Raw genomic sequence first — 16647 nt, 5'->3', positions numbered from 1 at the left:
GAGGGATTGAACCTGCAATCTCATGGTTCCTAGTCGGAATTGCTTCCCCTGCATCATGACGGGAATCCCAAACAATAGCTTTCTTCTATTCTAGTGATAGATTTTATTTACAGTTCAGTCAAAATCCATTATTTTGTATCTTGACAAGAAATATGCAGCATAATATGTATACACAGATGTGTATGTATATGCATATGAAACCTGACTGAAGGAAATAAAAGAGGAGCTGTGTAAAATAGGGAATAGTATAATCCTTTTTGGAAGAGCTTCCTATCAAAACATTTTTAATTTGCACCCAGAGCTATTATTTCAGTTCAGCTCCACTCAAGACTCAAAACATTTGTTAGGAAAATCAAGAAGCTGATTTAAAATTTGGGCATAAAAAGGTGAATCAGATTCATTTCTTACTTTAAATATATTTCAAATACATAACTGAAAACAAGTAAAAGTATTAGATGAAGTCAGTAAACTGCCTTTAAAATCCTACTTTGGGAGTTCCCATCATGGCTCTGTGGTTAATGAACCTGACTAGTACCCACGAGGACGTGGGTTTGATCCTTGGCCTCGCTCAGTGGGTTAGGATCCGGCATTGCCGTGAGCCATGAGCTGTGGTGTAGGTCACAGGCATGGCTCGGATCCTCAGTTGTGGCTGTGGTGCAGACCAGCTGCTACAGCTCCATTTCTACTCCTAGCCTGGAACCTCCATGTGCCACTGGTGTGGGCCTAAAAAGAAAAAAAATTTTCCTAATTTGAGGATGAGACTCTTTACTCATAGCACAGTACAGAAAACACTAAAGATTAAAAGACATCATTACTAGAGTTCCTGTCGTGGCTCAGTGGTTAACGAATCCAACTACGAACCATGAGGTTGAGGGTTTGATCCCTGGCCTCACTCAGTGGGTTAAGGATCTGGCGTTTCCGTGAGCTGTGGTGTAGGTCACAGACTCTGCTTGGATCCCGAGTTGCTGTGGCTCTGGTGTAGGCTGGGGACTATAGCTCTCATTTGACCCCCAGCCTGGGAACCTCCATATGCCATGGGAGTGGCCTAGGAAATGGCATAAATAAATAAATGACATCATTACTGAGTTCCTTTTGTGGCTCAATGGGTTAAGAACCTGACTAGTATCTACAAGGACACGGATTTGATCCCTGGCCTGCTCAGTGGGTTAAGGATCCGGCATTGCCACGAGCTGTAGTGGAGGTCAAAGACTTAGCTGGGATCCTGCGTTGCTGTGGCATAGGCCAGCACTGTAGCTCCAGTTCAACCCCTAGTCTGAGAACTTCCATATGCTGCAAGTGTGGCCCTTAAAAAAAAAAAAAAAAAAAAAAAAAGCTCTGGCATTGCCTTGAGCTACACCATGGGTCACAGACACAGTTCAGATTCCCTGTTGCTGTGGCTGTGGTGTATGCCTCAGATGCGGCCCTAAAAATCAATAAAAGAAAAAAAGACATAATTAACCTTATAAATTATTAAAAGAGACATTAAATGTTTGCAATATACACAACTAAACGTGTATATAACATCCATATTGTGCAAATGAAAATGAAAAAGTGTGAAAGGTCATAAGTGCTCTTTTCACTAAAAAAAAAAAAAAATAGTCGATAAAAATAAAAGAGGAGACGCAGTCATGGTTCAGTGGTTAACAAATCCAACTAGGAACCATGAGGTTTCGGGTTCGATCCCTGGCCTTGCTCAGTGGGTTAAGGATCCAGCATTGCTGTGAGCTGTGGTGTAGGTTGCAGACGCGGCTGTGATCCTGATTTGCTGTGGCTCTGGCGTAGGCCCCTAGCCTGGGAACCTCTATATGCCTCGGGTGTGGCCCTAGAAAAGACAAAAAGACAACAAACAAACAAAAGATGTTTTTTAAAATCTACCTCACTTTTTATCTAAAATCCAAATTGAAACAAGATGCTACTTTCTACCCATCAGATTTTGTACAAAATAAAAATATTTTCATTTATATTCCGTGCTACAAAGGGTGTGGAGGAAAAGATACTCGTATTCACTGGTGGGTTTGTAAATTCTGAATAACAGCCGTTTCGAGGACAATTTCTTCACGTTAAACAGTTGAAGTTTCACTTAAATTCCTTTTAGGAATTTAGTCTACATGTGGTGAAAGATAACATGTATAGGTATTTTAACTCCAGCATTATTTTTAGCAATAAAAACTAGGAAACAGCTAATGCCCATAGTAGGGAAGGAATTGAATAGATTGCCACAGTCTAATAAATTCAGAAATTGTTAGCAGCCATTAAACAGAATGCACTGTCTGACCTGTTCTGAAAAATATCCATGGTATATTATTGTTAAGGGAAAGAAGACAGTTGCAGGAAGTTCTGTAATCTTTTTATACAAAAAGGATTTGTTTAAATACAAAGAAGTATAGTTATGGAATTGTTAACAGTGATTACTTCTGGCAAGTAGGATTGGGACTTGGGGAATCGATTTGACTTTTGAAAAATATTCACCAGTGGATTTTTGTTGTTTTTACATTTTGAAATTACCAAGGAAGTGTAACAAAAAAATAAGAACATAGTAAAATAAAATTACCAAGAAAGTATAAAGTTGTGTATACATCTAAGGATAACCTGACCCCCTTGCTGTACAGTGGGAAAATAAAAAAAAAAAAAAAAGAAAGTATAAAGTTGATTTATAGATTCAGTTCATTTTAATGACTAATTACAAGTGTGTTGAAGTGGCAGGCAAAAAACTGTTAGAAAATAATAACAAGAAAAAATAACAAGGATATATAGGAGTAGTGTCAAGAGTTTGATTCTTAGGCACTTCCCTTGTGAAAATTTAAAATGGGAATTAAACGTGATACTATTTCATTCAGTTTTTGTACAGTCTCGGGGTTTTAAAACTTTGAAATCAAGGACACGACGTCTGCAGTCCACCTCTGAAAGATTAGCAGAAACACAGCATACAGCACCATCATTCGTAAAGGTAAGTAGAGCTTTTTTTGTTTACTCGAAAATGTAATAATTTTCAAGCTATTAAAAAGAACCTGGAGTTCCAGTCATGGCTCAGCAGTTAATGAACCTGATTAATATCCGTGAGGATGCAGGTTCGATCCCGGACCTTGATCAGTAGGTTAAGGATCCAGTGTTGCCTCGAGCTGTGGTGTAGGTTGCAGAAGTGGCTCAGATCTGGCTTTACTGTCGCTGTGGTGTAGGCCAGCAGCTGTAGCTTCAATTTGACTCCTAGCCTGGGAACTTCCATATGCTGCACTAAAAAGCTAAATAAATATTAAGTAAGTAAGTAAAAAGAACCTTCAGTATCTGATTTCTGTTGTTGGCTAACTGATTTTCTTCCATCTTTCCGCTTATGATAAAGGATTAATATCCAGTATAATCTTTGTACCTGCAACTCTCCTGGGTACCAAGCTTGTCTTTCTGCTAGCCTATTAGACATCTTCCTGCCTCTTTTCCCCCTATCAATCTATACCTGCCTATGTATTTTTTGGTTAATAAGCATCCACCCAAGCCAGCAACCTGGTGGTCAAATATGATTTGTCTGTCTTTTCTTTACCTCCCCCATCCACTAATCACTAAAATCTTAAGGATCTAGCCTCTTAAGTATTTCTTAAATCTGCCTTCATCCCCAGTTCCACTGTATATATAGGTAGGTCATGATTATTTCTTGTGTAGATTACTCTAATAAACACTCATTTTAAATCTCTTTGCCTTTAGTTTTTGCTACCTCTAGTCGAGCCTCCAGACTGTTTAAAATGTATTAGTGGAGTTCCCGTCGTGGTGCAGTGGTTAACGAATCCGACTAGGAACCATGAGGTTGCGGGTTCGGTCCCTGGCCTTGCTCAGTGGGTTAACGATCCGGTGTTGCCGTGAGCTGTGGTGTAGGTTGCAGACGCGGCTCGGATCCCGCGTTGCTGTGGCTCTGGAGTAGGCTGGCAGCTACAGCTCCGATTGGACCCCTAGCCTGGGAACCTCCATATGCCGTGGAAGTGGCCCAAAGAAATAGCAAAAAGACAAAAATAAAAAATAAAAAAAAAATAAAATGTATTAGTGTGATGGTTGTATTCCACTGCTCTATTGTCAGACTTCTGCCATGGTACACAGGGCATTTTTATCAGTTGGCATTCTGCCTACCATTTTTCTGTTCTCATCTTTCAGTATGCTACATCGTTTTACCCCCTACCGTTCTCTTCTCTTGGTTTTTTTAAAAATTGTGGGTTTTTTTGGCCACACCCTGCGGCCACATGGAAATTCCTAGACCAGGGGTTTAATCCAAACTGTAGCTGCAACCTATGCCACAGCTGCAATAACAATGGATCCTTAACCGACTGCACCACAGTGGGAACTCCCTTCTGTTGGTGTTTTTAAAGTCCTGTCAAACAAGATTGCTTGTAGTTCTTGAGCACCCAGTCTATTGTTTCATGGCTTTTTCAAATTGTTCATGCTCTGTGTTCTGTGGTTTAGCTATCCCATTCTCTGTAAGACCTTTCTTGATCTCTTAGGTAGCATTTGTTTTAACGCTATATACCTGGTGCCTCTTACATAATATTAAAATGACTTCACAGACTTAGTTATTTGTGTTTCTCTCCCCAGTTGACTGAAAACATTGAGATCATGGAGTATTTATCTTTACATCTTCAGAATTTTTATGGGGCCAAGTATATGAAAGGTGCTCAGTAAACATTCATAAATGAATAAAGTTTTTATTCCAACAGAGATAAAGGAATGTGAACCTCGAGCCATCAGAACCCTTAATCAACATGTAACCTATTAACTGTTTTCAGTATAGTTAATGGTTTTGTATAGAATTTCTTTTTTTTTTTTTCTTTTTCTTTAGGCCTGCCCCTGCAGCATAATGAAGTTCCTGGGATAGGGGTCAAATCAGAGCTGTAGCTGCAGAGCCTAAACACAGCCACAGCAACTCGGATCCAAGCCTTGTCTGCGACCTACACCACAGCTCATAGCAATGCTGGACCCTTAACCCACTGAGTGAGGCCAGGGATCGAACCTGCGTCCTCATGGGTACTAGTTGGGTTTGTAACTCACTGAACCATAATGGGAACTCCCTTTTTTATTTTATTTTTTTGATATGCAAGAGGTGGATTTATTAAGATAGTATGCTTGTGAGAGATACAAGTGGGCATAGGAGGCTCTGCCTAGAATATTTCTGTATTAATTGATGGATGCAAGTGTAGGGTCCAGTATTACTTTCCTAGCCTTTGATATTTATTGTTGAGTGTTAAACTACTTCTAGAATTTTATTGAATTTTTTTTGTGCGTGATTGTTATATTTTGGGAGATTGTTATCTATATAGTCAACCAATATTGATGTATGATATATTATTTGTGTATTTAGGGGTTTCTTTTGCGGGACAGAGGATCAGACATTGAGAGTTTAGACAAACTCATGAAAACCAAAAACATACCTGAAGCTCATCAAGATGCTTTTAAAACTGGTTTTGCAGAGGGTTTTCTGAAAGCTCAGGCACTAACACAAAAAACCAATGGTAAGTTAACACCATCTGTGTTTGGGGAAGAATATCTGAAAGAAAGTCATAGTCCTACCTTTACGTGATTATAATAACTTTTCTAACAATTATCCAACTTTTTATTAGTTATATTTTATTATATTTGTATCTTAAATTGTCTAGAAGTGAAAATATCTGCTGTCACTTTCACTTGCTCAAGTGAGAACCTGGAGTCAGTGATAGAAGCATGAGTGGCTTCATGAAGTTTTTTGTAACAGGTGCTAAAAGGTGATCAGTCATGGTGATTATGCAGAAGAATGCCAAGTTCCAAGCTTGAATGTGGCAAAATGTGTTTACCATCAGTAACCTAAAATTTGCATTTCACTGAGTTGTCAATTCTCATTGATGTCATTCGTTTTAAGGCTCTTTCTTTTTTCTCCAGATTCTCTAAGAAGAACTCGTCTGATTGTCTTTATTCTGCTGGTTGTTGGCATTTATGGACTCTTAAAAAACCCTTTTTTATCTGGTAAAAAAGCTCTTATTTATCTGACTTTTAAAAAATCCTTTTTTTATTTTTGTCTTTTTTAGGGTTGCACCTGAGGCATATGGAGGTTCCCGGGCTAGGGGTCCAATCAGAGCTGTAGCCTCTGGCCTACTGCAGAGCCACAGCAACTTAGAGTCCAAGCCAAATCTGCGGACCTACACTACAGCTCATGGCAGTGCCGGATCCTTAACCCACTGAGTGAGGCCAGGGATTGAACATGCAACCTCATGGTTCCTAGTTGGATTCATTTCCACTGTGCTAAGACGGGAACTCCTCATTTCTTTTTTCATAGTTAGTCTATCTAAGACTTAGAGATAAGAAAACATTAATATTTATAGTCCTAGGACTTAAGTTTTTCATTTCTAAGTGAAGATATCTCAGATTGGGTCACTTTGAAATTGTTTTCTGCATTGAAATAGAAAAGTTTTAATCTCTGATGATTATGTATCATCTCCATTGTCAGAGCTTTATTATATTTGCATAGTTTTGTGGATTACAGGAAAGATTCCTTCAGACACAATAAATTCAAGTAGTACTTGTTTTGAGAAAATAATACTTTTTAAAGTTTCAAGGATTATGTTATAGCGAAAATATTTTAGCTCTACTTCTAGTGGTGGTTGGTTCCCCAGATTTTTACAAAATGATACCTGTCCAGTAACAAAATTCTTAAAACATGCAGAATCGTTTTTTAAATAGTAATACAAAGTAAAATCGTCATCTACTTAAATACAGTAATAAATTGAATCTATTAAAAATCAAATATGTGAATAATTGCTTTAAATAGTGTCTCATATTTTCTCAGTTTGCCAGTCTAAAATGAAATAATGTCAGGTTTAAGTGGTCCCAGTTGCTTTCTCAACTTCCATTCAGATTTTACCCCATATTTTCTACTTTATGATGGATTACCTGGAAAGAAAAAAAGCTGGTATACAATTAAGAACATTATTTGACCTGGATCAGGAATTACACCCAAAACTTGCATGTAGTCCCAATTACTTTAAAAGTTATTAGTCGCATCAAACTTGAGATGAAGTTTTAGCATCCAGGCATGACTTTTTTATATCTAGATCTGCCTTCTCTTGAGTCCCCCCCCCCCGAAAAAAAAAAGAACCAGTATAGGGATGATTGTTCCTATCAGCAGGATGGCGGAAGGGTGGGATGGGCTTTGATTATTCCTTTATATTTCTTAATTATGCGCAGTAGAATTGAGAACCGTTTAAGTGTAATTTAAATTTCTATTACTAGATATAAGGAGAAGAGGAAAGTTCTTAGTTTTCATTGGAAAGATAACGATAGTTTAATGTGAATCATTTATTCCTTGAACATGGCATAGAAATCCGGAAGATCTAATTTCTACTTCTCACACTAATTTAAATATTTTTGAACTTAGATATTTAATTTTCTGAAAATTTTCTAAAATTTTATAGTTTTATGAATCTGTCAAATGTGTAAGCATTTTTTTTTTCCTTCCCTTTAGTCCGCTTCCGGACAACAACAGGGCTTGATTCTGCCGTAGATCCTGTGCAGATGAAAAATGTTACCTTTGAACATGTTAAAGGAGTAAGTTAGAGAGTTTGCCTTGACCTCTTCTAACATTATCTTAATTATATTTTTTGATTCTGAAGGTTGGAGTAATAGAAAATATATATATTGGTTCTGCCCCTAATTCCTGGCACAGAGCTCCTAAAATGTTTGTTATTTCTAAAGTGATAAAAACACTAGGAGCATCTTTTGTTCTACTGATTGGTCTTTGACCCTGGTTTCTGGAACAGGGCTTCTGGGTCATAACAGCGTCTTTTGGTCTAATGAAGTGGCTCTGGGTGGGCTCCTAGGTAGAGACTGGTCACCAGAAAGATCAAACCATGATTAGAAGCTTGAACTTTCACCCCCACTCTCTGTTCTTCAGAGAGGGGAGAGAGGCTGGAAAGAGAGTTAATAATTGATTATCCCTGTGTGAGGAAACTCCCATAAAAATCTGAACAGGTTGGAGTTGGGGGAGCTTTCAGTTGGTGAGCTTGAGGAGGTGTGAGGAGTCACTTATCAGAGGACGTGGAAAGCCTGTACCTCTCCCTGTGTACGCTGCCCTACTTCTCTCTTCCGTCTGGCTGTTCCCGAGTTAGCCTTTCATAATAAACAAGTAGTCTAATACCTAAACTCTTTTCCTGAGTTTTCTAAGCTGCTCTAGCAAATTTAGCAAACACAAGCAGGGGTTGCGGGAACCTCCAATGTATCACTAATTGGTTAGAAGCATAGAGGGCAACTCAGACTTGGGATTGGCATCTGAGGTCTTTGTGCGCCTGTGGTAATAAGTCATTTGGGACTTTGGCCTAAAGATAGGTGTCATGATTACCCGTTCCCAGGTACTTTTTTAAAACCCTGCCCAGTGTTTTTGAGTTTTCTCACTAAGCTATTTAAAGTTGTGTAATGTGATGTTGCAGGTTGGCTGCAGATATATAATTAGGCCAGTGTAATTTAAAATTTAGGCATGGAAAGGCATTTATTTATAATGGTAGCCAACATGTTTTGAAAGTTTCACCTACGAAAAAAAGATTTCTGGGTTATTTGTTTTTTTTTTTTTTAAATTTGAAATCTAGAGTGCTAGAACTATATTTTTTGGCAGAGTTATGTCATGGATGTATGTAAAGGGACTATTCCTACTCAGCATATTGCCACCACTATTTTATATCTGGCCTTCTGTAGTCATTTTTAATGCCATTTTGCCACTAGAAATTTCCATTTGTGACCTCTGGCCATATGTTAATGAGGAAATTTGCTCACTGTTTCTGATAGACAGCTTTCTTAATCTTATATCAGAGTTTTAAAGTTGAGCTAAAGTTCTAATTGCCTTTTATTTTTTCCCGTCTTTTTGAGGCCCACTCCCTCGGCATATGGAGGTTCCTAGGCTAGGGGTCTAATCAGAACTGTAGCTGCCAGCCTACCTCACAGCCACAGCAACACCAGATCTGAGCCAAATATGTGACCTACACCACAGCTCACGGCAACGCCGGATCCTTAACCCACTGAGCAAGGCCAGGGATCGAACCTTCAGCCTCATGGTTCCTAGTCAGATTCGTTAACCACTGCGACACGACAGGAGCTCCTGATTGCCATTTTTTAAAAAATTTATTTTTTGTCTTTTCAGTCCCTCACCTGCGGCATATGGAGGTTCCCAGGTTAGGGGTTCAATCAGAGCTGTAGCCACTGGTCTTCTCCAGAGCAACTGCAACTCAGTATCTGAGCCACGTCTGCAACCTACACCACAGGTCACGGCAACGCCAGATCCTTAACCCACTGAGCGAGTCCAGGGATGGAACTTGCATACTTACGGATACTAGTCAGATTCGTTTCTACTGGGCCATGATGAGAACTCCCTGATTGCCATTTTTATTGGCTAGATTGGGCTTTACTCTTGCTAGGGAGTTCAATTTTGCAAGATTTCATATTTTGGGGATTAAATCTTCTAAATTTTTTTTGCCACAACCATTTATAAAATAGTATCAGTGCATTGTAGCTTAATTTTAGTCACTATCCTTTGGCATTTGTTAGGAACTAAATACTTTATAATCTAGTCGTAATTCCTTATGATGAAAATGACCTCATAATCACAAATTAATGTTGTAACTTAAACACAGACTCCTTTATTGTTAATATATTGTAAGTCCACATAATTTGCCCTTGAAGGTTTTTCTTAAATTTTTTTTTTTTTGCCTTTTGGGGCCACACTCACAGCATATGGAGGTTTGAAGGCTAGGGGTCTAATCGGAGCTGTAGCTGCCATCCTACACTAGAGCCACAGCAACCAGATCTGAGCCACATCTGCGACCTACACCACAGCTCACGGCATCGTTGGATCCTTAACCCACTGAGCAAGGCCAGGAATGGAACCCAAGACCTCATGGTTACTAGTCAGATTGTTTCCACTGTGCCACAACAGGAACTCCTGCCCTTGAAGCTTATAACTGTGTCCAAAAAAGTTTGGGATTTGAAATTTACTAGGTGACTCTGTGTTTATGTTAAATGCCACTGACACATTTAACTAGAAGTTTTGAAAATAGCAGTACTTTTTAAGTGGAAGAAGCAGTTTAAAATGTTTTTTGTTTGTATATGAGACATTATATAACTGGCAGTAAGGGTCAGGAGAAAGCCCTTTGTGTGTATTTATAAAGGGTCCTTTTTGTATCCTTTACCTGAAACAAAAAAACAGGTTATTCTCCTATTAAATTTATGATATTCAAAGAGGGTATTTTGGTAATCTAATCGTAATTTTGAAATGATTTGGTAAATTGTATCACTCCAGGTGGAGGAAGCTAAACAAGAATTACAAGAAGTTGTTGAATTCTTGAAGAATCCACAAAAATTTACTGTTCTTGGAGGTAAACTTCCTAAAGGTAAGGTATCTTCCTTTTCCCATGACTTGACAATACTGTAATGCATGACTAATTTATCCTTTATCATATTTAACTGATTAAGGTTTAATTCTTTTTTCTTTTTTTCTTTTTATGGCTATACCTGAGGCATGTGGAAGTTCCCAGGCTAGGAGTCAAATTGGAGCTACGGCTGCTGGCCTATGCCACAGCCACATCATTGCAGGATCCAAGCCACGTCTGTGACTACACCACAGGTCGCGGCAATGCCAAATGCTTAACCTACTGAGCGAAGCCAGGGATTAAACCTGCATCCTCATGAATACTGGTCAGAGTCATTTCCACTGTGCCACAACGGGAACTCCCTAAAATTTAATTCTTAATTGATATTTTACAAATAAGTGCTCATTCTTTTTTTTTTTTTTTTTGTCTTTTTGCTATTTCTTGGGCCGCTCCCACGGCATATGGAGGTTCCCAGGCTAGGGGGTCGAATCGGAGCTGTAGCCACCTGCCTACGCCAGAGCCACAGCAACGCGGGATCCAAGCCGTGTCTGCAACCTACACCACAGCTCACGGCAACGCCGGATCGTTAACCCACTGAGCAAGGGCAGGGACCGAACCCGCAACCTCATGGTTCCTAGTCGGATTCGTTAACCACTGTGCCACGACGGGAACTCCAGTGCTCATTCTTAACACACTATTCTGTAAATCTTTTTTGTAATTTAAAATTACCAATTAAAAATTTTGTTATTATTTCAAACTTTAAATTGCAAGAATAGGAGTTCCCCTTGTGGCACAGTGGTTAACGAATCCAACTAGGAACCATGAGGTTGCGGGTTCGGTCCCTGCCCTTGCCCAGTGGGTTAACGATCCGGCGTTGCCGTGAGCTGTGGTGTAGGTCGCAGACGTGGCTCGGATCCTGCATTGCTGTGGCTCTGGCGTAGGCTGGCAGCTACAGCTCCGATTCTACCCCTAGCCTGGGAACCTCCATATGCCGCGGGAGCGGCCCAAGAAATGGCAAAAAGACAAAAATAAAATAAAATAAAATAAATTGCAAGAATAAGTAGTATATGGATTTTTCTTGTGGTGCAGCCAGCTAAGGATCTGGTGTTGTCACTGTGTCTTGGGTTCCTGGCTGGGGAACTTCTACATGCTGCACCACCAAAAAAAAAAAAGAAAGTAAATAACACAGGTAATTCCCTTCATACTTTTTTTTTTTCCTGCTTTTTAGGGCCTCGCCCGAGGCACTTAGACATTCCCAGGCTAGGGGTCAAATTGGAGCTGCAGCTGCTAGCCTACACTACAGCCATATAGCAATGCAGGGTCTGAGCCTCGTATGCAACCTACAGCACAGCTCATGGCAGTGCTGGATCCTTAACTCACTGAGCAGGGCCAGAGATCGAATCCTCATCCTCATGGATCCTAGTCAGGTTTGTTAACCACTGAGCCAGGAGGAGAACTTCCTCCTCCATACTTTAAACCTAGACACAAAAGTTTTTTAACATTTTGTTCCATTTACTCATTCACTTTTTTTACTTAACATGTATTTTTTTCAACAATTTGCAAGTAAATTATAGATGTCATTCTCCTTTACCCCTAAATAACTCAATTGTGTATTTCCTAAGAATATTTATCTTTATATGGTACAGTTCAGTACACTTATTAACATCAGAAAGTTTAACATGGAACCAAAACTATTATCTAATTCACAGTCATATTCAAATTTCAGTATTTGTCCCAATATGTAAACAGTATCTAAATGATACAGGAGGAGTTCTCATTGTGCCTTAGTGGAAACAACCTAACTAGTACCCATGAGGATGCAGGTTCGACCCTTGGCCTCACTTAGTGGGTTAGGGATCTGGTGTTTGCCGTGAGCTGTGGTATAGGTCTCAGATGAGGCTCGGATCTAGTGTTACTGTGTCTGTGGTGTGGGCTGGCAGCTGTAGCTCCAGTTCAACCCCTAGCCTGGGAACTTCCATATGCCACAGATGCGGCCCTAAAAAAAAAAAGATACATGAAAATTAATTGAGCATATCCTGAGGTGAATCATTAGTAGAGGCAAATATGTTTTGGCAATGTTTCAAAATTTTGGTCTTTGATGTACCTTCAACCTCAAAGCTACGTAAATTAATATTTGTTTATAAGTTTGTATCAGACTTTTTTTTTTTTTTTTTTTTTTTTTAAATTTGAACCATTCTTGTTTATTTTTTCTTCTAGGAATTCTTTTAGTTGGACCACCAGGGACAGGAAAGACACTTCTTGCCCGAGCTGTGGCCGGAGAAGCTGATGTTCCTTTTTATTATGCTTCGGGATCAGAATTTGATGAGATGTTTGTGGGTGTGGGAGCCAGCCGTATAAGAAATCTTTTTAGTACGTTTTAATGTGCCTTTCATATAGTATCAATTTCTCTCAATTTTCAGGGAAAGAGGGTTTGTTATTCTTTCTTTGCTACTTGATTGTGATGGCTAGTTGGCTTAAATAGCCATTGTGGGGTTGTAGTTTCAGGTAACTTAGTGTATGAGCTAAAGCGGAACTACTTTCCCCAATTAGTCAGGAGATTTAGTGGAAGTGTCAGGTTGCTAGATAAGGCTGCTGGAAAGCTGGGTTTTTGCATGTTTTGGTTTCGGAGGTTTTTTTGTGTGTTTTGTTTTGACCTTATTTATCAATTCTGTAGTATGTATTTAAAAAGTATTAGCCTCAGAGTTCCCGTCGTGGCGCAGAGGTTAATGAATCTTACTAGGAACCATGAGGTTGCAGGTTCGATCCCTGGCCTTGCTCAGTGGGTTAAGGATCCGGCCGTGAGCTATGCTGTAGGTTGCAGACGAGGCTCAAATCCCAAGTTGCTGTGGCTCTGGTGTAGGCCAACAGCTACAGCTCTGATTCGACCCCTAGCCTGGGAACCTCCATATGCCGTGGAAGCGGCCCTAGAAAAGGCAAAAAGACAAAAATAAATAATAAATAAAAAGTATTAGCCTCAGACCTGATTATATATGGATTGTACAGCTAGGAAGAATGAACACTCGGTCATACAGTTTTTTTTTTTTTTCTTGTGAGGCTACTATTCTTTTTTTTTGTCTTTTTAGGGCCACATCCTTAACTCAGTTAAAAAAGACCTTCTTTTGTGTATCTCCTCCCTAACAGATGCCTTTTGTTGGATTGTTCTGTTTTGTTGTTGCTTTTTTGGGCTGCACTTGTGGCATGTGGGAGTTCCCAGGCTAGGGGTCTAATTGGAGCTACAGCTGCTGGCCTACACCACAGCCACAGCAACTTGGGATCCATGCTGCATCTTCGACCTGCACCACAGCTCCTGGCAACGCCTGATCCCAGACTCACTAATCGAGGCCAGGGATCGAACCCAAATCCTTATGGATACTAGTTGGATTCATTTCCACTGTACCACAATGGGAACTTGTTTTTGTTGGATTTTTAATAATCTTACAGGTTTTTAAATGCTTATGTAATTGATTTTAAAACTTATTAAACTTATTTGAATCTTTTCTTTCTTCTTAGGAGAAGCAAAAGCAAATGCCCCATGTGTTATATTTATTGATGAACTAGATTCTGTTGGTGGGAAGCGAATTGAATCGCCAATGCATCCATATTCACGGCAGACTATAAATCAACTTCTTGCTGAAATGGATGGGTAATTGAATCTCCCTCTTTCTTTGGAGTATGGTGATATATCCAGTACATTTGAGAGATAAGAATTTTACATTTATAGGCAACAGAGTAATCTCTCATGCAAGACGTAAAGACAAGCTCTTTTGGGGATTCCTGCTTTGGCACAGTGGATTAAGAATCTGACCTCAGTGCTCGGGTTGCTGAAGAGATCCGGGTTTGATCTCTGGCCCAGCACAGTGGGTTAAAGAAATCCATGTTCCTGCAGCTGCAGGTTGGAATCAATCCCTAGCCTGGGAACTTTCCATATGCCATTGGCGTGGCTATTTAAAAAAAAAAAGAAAAAGATAAGCTATTTTGAATATTGTATTGTTTTTATTACTAATGGAGTAATTGATAATGTACCAATTCCTCTTAAGTTAAAAAATAGATTTTTCATTACTCTAGTATGACAGGAAAGTAATGATTCCAGCTACAAGTAGTTGTCTCTTTGGAGATGTAAAGGGAGAATACGCTCGTCCCTTTACTGTTTGTGGACTAACTTCGAATATTGCTGTAGATTAAAAGCTTGGATCAGTTTTCATAATATAAGAAGAAAGAGATGGAATTGCTTTCATAGAAGCAAAAATGTTTCTTAAAGTCATATAAGGCATTCTGAAAGTCTAGAAGCAAATAGTTTGAATTGGTAAACTTGAAAATAATTTTTCATAAATTAGGGACTCAAACTTTTTGTGTCTAGTCATCTCTTACTAAGTAGAAGAATGATTATGAAGGTATATGTAAGCACAGATGATTTGGTGGTTTATTATTAATAGTTTTATTGACGTGCACTGGCCTTTTAAAAGACAATTAGAGATGTCTTATCATTTGGAGCATTAAAAAGATCAATCCCTTTTAATGATAAACAGTTTTGTGTAGAGCATTTCTATGTGGTGTTTTAATTTTCAGTGAAAAGATCCTTTTTTTTTAAACAGTTTTAAACCCAATGAAGGAGTTATCATCATAGGAGCCACAAACTTCCCAGAGGCATTAGATAAGTGAGTATTAAAATTTTTATAAAAAAGTGGGGGGATTTCCTGTCGTGGCATAGCAGAAACGAATCCGACTAGGAACCATGAGGTTTCGGGTTTCATCCCTGGCCTTGCTCAGTGGGTTAAGGATCTGGTGTTGCCATGAACTGTGGCGTAGGTCTCAGACGTGGCTTGGATCTGGTGTTGCTGTGGCTGTGGTGTAGGCTGGCAACTGTAGCTCTGATTAGACCCCTAGCCTGGGAGCCTCCATATGCTGCAGGTGTGGCCCTAAAACCAAAAAAAAAAAAAAAAAATTTGTGACGTATTGTTATGTTCTATAACAATGATGAACTTTAAAAACATTGTGCTAAGTGAAGGAAGCCCACCACAAAACATCACATATGATTCTTTTTTTATGAAATGTTCAGAAGAAGCAAATCCATAGTAACAGAAAGTAATTTAGTTGGTTGCCCAAGTTTGGGTAATATGGGGAAAGACTGGCAGTGGTTATGGGGTTTCTTTTGGTTAGAGGATGGGGGCTGATAGAAATACCCTAAAATTAAATTGTGGTGACAGTTTGAACAACTCTGACTATATTAAAAACCACTGAGTTATTCCCTTCAAGTTCTGTGATACATGCATTGTAAAGCTGCTAAAAGAATCTTCTCACAATTTAGGAGATCCGTAGTGGCACAGTGGGTTAAGGATCTGTAGTTGTCACTGCTGGGATTTGGGTCACTGCTGTGGCTCAGGTTCAGTCCCTGGCCTGGAAATGTCTTCATGCCATGGTTGCAGCCCCTCCCCCAAAAATCTTACAACTTAAACCTCACACATTTTCTCAAGGAGTGGTAGTGAAGACCTTTTGTGTGTGTGTGTGTGTTTGTGTGTGTGTGTGTTTTGTTTTGGCTGTGCCCATGGCATATAGAAATTCTCAGGCCAAGGATTAAACCTGATCCACAGCAGTGACAATGACGAATCCTTAACCCCTATACCACCAGGGAACTCCTAGGGAGCATTTTTAAAAATATAATTTACTATACTTTAAAATTTTTGTTGATTTTATTATATAGAAGGTATTCATGTTTTCATTTGCTCTAATAGTTGTTTTTTGCCCAAGACTCTAGTTGAACATTTTATACTTAATGGCAGTAAGATGGGTGTTTAACTCTCAAAATAGACTACTATAGAATTATTTGTTCCTTGATTGGCTGACTTGCATGTTTTTGTCTCTGAAGGGTTGTGTGCTCTCTAGATGCACACATTTATCTATATGATCCTTTTGTTCTGCCTTCTGGCTGCTGAAACTCTTATTTGAGCCATGTCTTACAAGGAACTAATCTGAATATTTATGTTCAAAATAAGTATTGCTTGCCATTGTCTTTGTAGCTTCTGCTTAGTATGTCAGTCCTTTTTAACTTGACTTTCAGCACAGTCAGCTTATTGATTTATATTTTCCTCTGTGTTCTCCCTTTAGCGCTTTAATACGTCCTGGTCGTTTTGACATGCAGGTTACAGTTCCAAGGCCAGATGTAAAAGGTCGAACAGAAATCTTGAAGTGGTATCTCAATAAAATAAAGTTTGATCAGTGTAAGTCTAATTCTGTGCTACAACATTATCTCCATAAAGTTGTAGATACATCAGTCCACTTTGTGGTCCTTCCTCAG

General features: G+C 39.2%; 1 protein-coding gene across 2 annotated transcripts in view; it reads left to right on the top strand.

Annotated features, from left to right (window-relative positions):
• Positions 1-16647, top strand: part of YME1L1 (YME1 like 1 ATPase) — a 47575-nt gene that overhangs the window by 20384 nt on the left and 10544 nt on the right. For both annotated transcript variants that reach the window (XM_021064882.1, XM_021064883.1), the window contains 9 exons: positions 2838-2947; positions 5333-5483; positions 5887-5970; positions 7466-7548; positions 10286-10376; positions 12573-12725; positions 13866-13998; positions 14948-15010; positions 16458-16570. In XM_021064882.1, coding sequence (XP_020920541.1) covers positions 2838-2947; positions 5333-5483; positions 5887-5970; positions 7466-7548; positions 10286-10376; positions 12573-12725; positions 13866-13998; positions 14948-15010; positions 16458-16570 — 981 coding nt within the window. The remainder of the gene's footprint in view (positions 1-2837; positions 2948-5332; positions 5484-5886; positions 5971-7465; positions 7549-10285; positions 10377-12572; positions 12726-13865; positions 13999-14947; positions 15011-16457; positions 16571-16647) is intronic.

This window comes from Sus scrofa, chromosome 10 (genome assembly GCF_000003025.6).
Source record: "Sus scrofa isolate TJ Tabasco breed Duroc chromosome 10, Sscrofa11.1, whole genome shotgun sequence".
NCBI classification, from domain to species: Eukaryota; Metazoa; Chordata; class Mammalia; order Artiodactyla; family Suidae; genus Sus; species Sus scrofa.
This window is presented reverse-complemented; position numbering and strand designations above follow the sequence as displayed.